This window comes from Wyeomyia smithii, chromosome 2, assembly GCF_029784165.1.
Source record: "Wyeomyia smithii strain HCP4-BCI-WySm-NY-G18 chromosome 2, ASM2978416v1, whole genome shotgun sequence".
In the NCBI taxonomy this organism is placed as follows: Eukaryota; Metazoa; Arthropoda; class Insecta; order Diptera; family Culicidae; genus Wyeomyia; species Wyeomyia smithii.
This window is the reverse complement of record NC_073695.1, coordinates 170555192-170561205: the sequence shown is the minus strand read 5'-3', so window position 1 is coordinate 170561205 and position 6014 is coordinate 170555192. Positions and strand designations below refer to the sequence as shown.

The 6014-nt window shown below is 46.7% G+C and overlaps 2 protein-coding genes across 2 annotated transcripts; both read right to left on the bottom strand.

Moving 5' to 3' along the window:
• Window positions 1-1189: 1189 nt before the first annotated feature.
• LOC129720205 (uncharacterized) lies at window positions 1190-2791 on the bottom strand. Its single transcript, XM_055671653.1, has one exon. It carries the CDS (start codon window positions 2789-2791, stop codon window positions 1190-1192), a length of 1602 nt encoding a protein of 533 aa, XP_055527628.1.
• A 355-nt stretch (window positions 2792-3146) lies between these two features.
• On the bottom strand, window positions 3147-5513 carry LOC129720204 (uncharacterized). The gene has a single exon (XM_055671652.1). The coding sequence runs from the start codon at window positions 5511-5513 to the stop codon at window positions 3147-3149; it is 2367 nt and encodes a 788-aa protein (XP_055527627.1).
• Window positions 5514-6014: the final 501 nt, after the last annotated feature.

Below are 6014 nucleotides of genomic sequence, written 5' to 3'. Positions count from 1 at the left end.
GGAGACTTGATAGAGCCAGGAGGTTGTACAAACAGAAAAGCTGCTCCCTGAAGCAATACCTAGCGGTCGTTCCGGGGAGTATTCTAAGTTAGAGTATTAGTGTTAGATTTGATGTCAAGTAGACCGGTTTGGAAACCGTAGATTTCCCTCAAATAATAAATTTATATTTGAAGTTAAAGTTGTTTTTAGGGATGGGAAACTCATCGATAATTATCGATAGTGTCGATAGTTGCTGGCTATCGATATAATCGTAAGGCTTTCAGTTTCATCGATAGTTATTGATATTTCCCACGCATTGGCATTCATACTTCACAATGATGCCCGAACTGAAGAATGAAATTGACCTTGCTATTGTTGAAAGCGACTTCGACGCTTGTTCGCTCTCACACGAAATTCTCTTTCAAATTTATTCATTTATTTATTTTCGTCAAACAAAACTAAGGGGCCGTTCAATATTTACGGAAGCGAATAGGGGGGGTTGCAATTTTCTTACGCTATCTTACAGGGTATGGAGGGGGGAGAATTGATTATCTTACATAAGAAAAATATTGTTATTGCAGCTGTTCAAATACCCATGTTCATGAAAGCGTGTGTTGGGGCTGCAGTGGACTGTGACTGCGCCGGTCGGTAAACGTTGCTTGCGTTCCCAGCGGGAACCGAGCCGGATGGGAGCAGGCCCCTCTCGTTCCTTCCCAGGAGGGCAACTAGATTGGCCGGACTCCTTTGATCGGCTTCGCCTCATGAAGCCGCGACGTGATTGGCCTGGACTAGCCCACTTGGCTAGCAGCAATCAAACTCGAAGATATGAGCCTTGAAAAAGACTCTCAAAAAACTCTTTCAATTAACTCTTACGGGTGGAGACGGAGGACAGAATGTTCGGCGGTCGGGTGCAAACACAGAACTACTGTTTACACGAATTTCTTCTTCTTATTCTTAATATCTATTCTTCGCATTAAAGTTCTTCGCGGTACGCAATTTTTGCCCACCGATGCTACTGCTACTGCAGCTACTATTATTGCTGCTATTGTTCTCCTTTCACTGTCTGCTTTCTACTGTTTATCGTATCGCGGTTGGAAAAATACTAATAAATGCTGCCGCATCTGTTGCTCTTTTATATCATTCCGCAGTGCTGAAGTATACAAAGGGGCGGGGCTGAATCTCACACCGCTGTTTACCTACTGCGACGCAATTAGTGGATATAAAGCGTTCGCTCGCTGCCACTCTGCCGCTTCAGTTCGAACAGGTTGGACTGAACATTCTCCCCCAGGCAAGAAGTGGAAATTGCAGAAGTAGACTCATTATCAGCTATCGGCAAAGGCGCAAGTTTGTGTATCGGCCTTTGAAACGTACCCGTTTTTGTCTGGACATCAACCACTCTTACCAAATCGTCGGCTCCAGGATAAACCTTCACAACACGTCCCAGTCTCCAGCATTGAGGGGGAAGATTATCTTCCTCTAGCACGACAATCATTCCAGGTCGAATGTTATTCCTTTTGTTGGTCCACTTTCCACTTACTTGCAGCTCGGTGACATACTCCTTAGACCATCGCTTCCAAAAGTGTTCGCGCAACTGCTGTATGCGCTGCCAGTGCGATAGTCGATTGGTCGGTAGATGCATCAATGATGGTTCGGGAATAGCCAAAAGTGGACGGTTTATGATGAAATGTCCAGGAGTTAGCACTTCCGGTTCCGTTGGGTCGCTTGATAAGGAATACAATGGTCTCGAATTCAGTATTGCTTCAATCTGACATAACAGGGTGGAAAGTCCGAAGAGTGTCAATGAAGTGGATTGATACACTTTCTTTAGTACTGTCTTTACGCTCTTCACTCCAGCTTCCCAAAGCCCACCAAAGTGTGGCGCGTTTGGGGGTATCGTTCTCCAGTCAATCTGCTTCGCTTGACAGTACTCGAAGATCTTGTTCTGGGTGGCTTCCTCCTTGAAGAGTAGATACAGATTCCGCAAAGCTGATCTTGCACCGATGAAATTTGTTCCGTTGTCGCTGAACACTTCCTTCGGAAAGCCTCGCCGGGATACGAAGCGCTGAAATGAGGCCAGGAATGAATCTGCTGACAAATCTTCCACTGCTTCCAGATGCATGGCCTTCGTGACCATGCATACAAAGACACAGATGTAACCCTTTATAGAAGTGGCTTTCCGTCCTGGTTGCTTCACGTAGATTGGACCTGCAAAGTGAAGTCCAACTCTCTCAAAGGCTGGTGCAGAGGTGACACGGTATGACGGCAAATCCCCCATTTGTTGATCGATCGTAGTAGGCTTCATTCGGAAGCAAGTGACACAACCTCTCAACACCTTTCTGATGGTAGATCTTGCGTTGATCAACCAAAACTGTTGTCGTAGAAGATATTGAACGCTGCTGCATCCAGTATGGAGATTCTCGCGATGAATATCGGCGATTAAACCACGAACGATGGAATTCTTGTCAGGTAATATCAACTGATGTTTCACTTCGAATGGTAGATCAGAATGGCTAAGTCGACCACCCACTCGCAGTAGATCGTTGTGCAGAAACGGTTTCAAGTTATTTAGACGATGGTTGAACTCTCCTGACCTAATGCACTCGATCTCCTTGGAGAACTCCTGATGCTGGACAGCTCCAACGATAAAATGCGATGCCGTTCGAAGTTCTGGTAAGGTGAGGTACGCTGAAAGCAACCGGTCCTTCTTCTTCTTTCTAGTATTCGATGTGAAGCGTAGCACGTATGCCAAAATCCGCTGCGTTTTCCGGAAGGAGCTATACTTTGTCAAGAGTGGGAATTCTTCATAGTTCATCACTGGCAAAGCTGCCAGCTGGACCCTCAACTCTGGAATCTCGACATCCGTAAGAGTAATTGGTTCCTCTTCTTGGTAGTCGACGGTACGCAAAAAGTGAGGTCCATTCCACCAGAGGTCATTTTATGCTAATTCCTTGGCAGCTTGTCCTCGTGACACACTGTCCGCTGGATTCTGGTCGATCCGAACGTACTTCCAGACAATATGCTTGTGGGACGTAATCTCTGCAACTCTGTGGCGAACAAACACTTGAAGACTATCAAGTGGCTTTCGTAGCCATGCCAGTACAACCTGGCTATCAGACCACAATATCGTAGACGTGAAGTCATTTCTTATGCTTCTTCAACCTTACTATTTAACCTTGTTGAAGTCGAGCGGCTAGTAACTCTTTTCTCGGAATCGTCACAGGTGTGATCGGTGCTATTTTAGACTTCGCGCTGACTAGCCTCAATGATGCTCTGCCATCAGGAGAAATCGACCTCACGTATACGCAAGCACCGTATGCCTTCTGGGAGGCATCGGCGAACCCATGAATCTCGTAGTGGATAGCTTCGCTCGATATAACTTGGCGCGGAATCCGAATCTGCTCACAAGATGGCAGCGATGTCAAAAAGCTTTCCCATTGGTACAGAAGGCCATCGTCTAACGGATCTTCCCATTTCAGCTTACAAATCCATAGATTTTGCATCAGAATCTTCGCCATTACTACCACAGGAGAGATAAGACCAAGAGGATCGAAAATCTTGGCGATTTCGGACAGAACTTGTCGCTTCGTTGGTCCTTTGATCTTCTCTGGAGATTGCGATCGGAACAGGAATTCATCAGTAGAAGGGTTCCACATTAAACCCAATATTTTTATAATGTCGTTGATACCGCTGTCACCAAGTGGAACGCATCGCTCTCTGTCTTCATTGGGAATAGGATCCAAAAGGCTATCATCGTTGGAAGACCACTTGTGTAGATGCATCCCACCAGACTTCAGTAGGCCTATCAGTTGGTCCCGAAGTTCACACGCTTCTACATAATCGTCGGAACCAAACAGTGCATCATCGATGTAGAAATTCCTTTCCACGATCATCGCTGCGAGTGGGAATCTGTGTCGTTCATCGCGAGCTAATTGAAGAAGAGCCCGCGTTGCCAAGAATGGGGCCGCCGCTGTACCATATGTCACTGTTGATAACTCGAGGACTCGCAGAGGATCTTGAGGGGACTTCCGCGAGAAAATCCGCTGTAATGGAGTGAAGGCGGGGTCGATCAGCATCTGACGATACATTTTTGATACGTCTGCACTCAAAACGTATCGAAACTTTCGAAAGCGAAGAATTATGGACAGCAAATCGCTCTGCACTGTAGCACCGACCATCATCACGTCGTTGAGTGATAATCCAAACACCTTGGCCGATGCGTTGAACACAACTCGACATTTGGTAGTCGTTTTTGAGGGACTCAAAACAGCATGATGAGGAAGATAAAACTTCAATATTCCAGGGGGGTCATCATGCTCGTTGATCTCGTGGCAATGCCCAAGAGCCTCGTACTCATCTAAGAAGGCGTCGTACTGGACTTTCGAATCTGGGTTACGTTGCAGCTTCGATTCCAACATGTAAAATCTCCGCAAGGCCATAGAACGAGAATCTGCCAGCTGGGGAGCGTTGTCCTTCAGTGGTAGATGGAGGATAAATCGACCACTGTCATCTCGACGATACGTGAGGTGTGCTTCGCACTGCTGCTTCTCGCTCGAAGGAACCATCTCTGGTGAAACGCTTTCCACTTCCCAAAATTTATGCATAAGCTCTTCCATTGGATCGACGCTAACAGCGCAGGAGTTCATCGCAAGGTTTGAACAGGACCTCTCGAGCAGCTTACCACCCACTAACCATCCCAGTTGGGAGTCTTGAAGGCTAGGTAGGTCGTCGTTTAGTTTTAAGCACCCTGGTTTCATTATATCATAGAACCAGTCCATGCCAATAAGCAAATCAATTTGGCTGGGTTCATGGAACGACGGATCAGCCAGTTTTAGACCTTGTGGCAGTTCCCAATTGTCCAAATTTATCTTCACCGATGGAATGCGACCGGTGATTTTCGGTGAGACCAAGCAATTCACGAGGAATGAGTAGTCATTACATCTAGAGCGGACATTTATGGTGCATTTCTGTTTTATAGTTGATCTCACACTGCCACTGCCTGTTATCGGGACACTTACTTCTTCCCCTTTAATCCCAAGAGTAGCGACCAGTGATTGCGTTACAAAACTCACTTGGGATCCGCAGTCTAACAGGGCTTTGCACAAACAAGAGCGCTGATGTTGATCATCCACTTGAACAAGGGCGGTTAGTAAGATCACCTGACTCGCCAAATTCATCGGGTTGTTAGTGTGTACTGCCGTTACCAATGGCTGGGTCTCCGGTTTCTTATTGGACTTCGGTGCTTTACTGGAGCCAGGAATTCCAATCGCAGAATTTGGGTTAGACTGAGAATGCTTCTCTTCACTGCTCTCACTCGTAGGCCTCGTCGAGCTGGCATTGCCCTCCAAGTGCAGCAATGTGTGATGCTTCTTGTTGCACCTAAAGCAAGACTTCTTCGATGGACAGTTCTTCACGCTGTGTCCACGCCTCAAGCAGTTAAAACAGATGTTCCTCTCTTTAACTTTGGACAGCCGTTCACTCGTGGAAAGGCTGTTAAACGACAAACACTTGAACGTAGGATGTCTTTCTCCACACATCTCACAATGTGGATCCGATGTCGAAGAGGCCGTTGCGGTGTTGGCCTTCGAAACTGTAGATTTTCCTGTTAGTTGTTTCGCTGTTCCTCGCTGGGACCGAGATTCTTCGTTTGAACCCTGACATCTCTCCAGAACTGAGACGCGGTCCTTCTAAAACTTGATGGTGTTTCGTAGGTGGGAAGCTCGCCTCGCTTTATTGTTGATTCCCACTCTTTCTTCGTTGTCGCATCCAAAGAACGAGCGACAAGATGAACGACAATTAGCTCCGACACACCTGTGAATTGCTGGTTGAGGAACTTGAGATTCCCCACGTGACCGCTAATAGTTTCGACCAGTGTTCTCAGATCGGCATAATCATTCTTCGGTATTTTCTTTGTTCCGAGTAAGCCAGCGATGTGAATGTCGATCATTCGCCTTTTATCCTCGAAACGCTCCTCTAAAGATTCCAGGCGTGTTCGTAGTTCCCGTCGCTAATCGTCTTCACATCGATAAGCCCCATTG

What these genes read in the sequence shown, in the direction of transcription:
- LOC129720205 (XM_055671653.1), bottom strand. Translation starts at nt 2,791, where the DNA reads ATGAACTATGAAGAATTCCCACTCTTGACAAAGTATAGCTCCTTCCGG.
- LOC129720204 (XM_055671652.1), bottom strand. Translation starts at nt 5,513, where the DNA reads ATGTGTGGAGAAAGACATCCTACGTTCAAGTGTTTGTCGTTTAACAGC.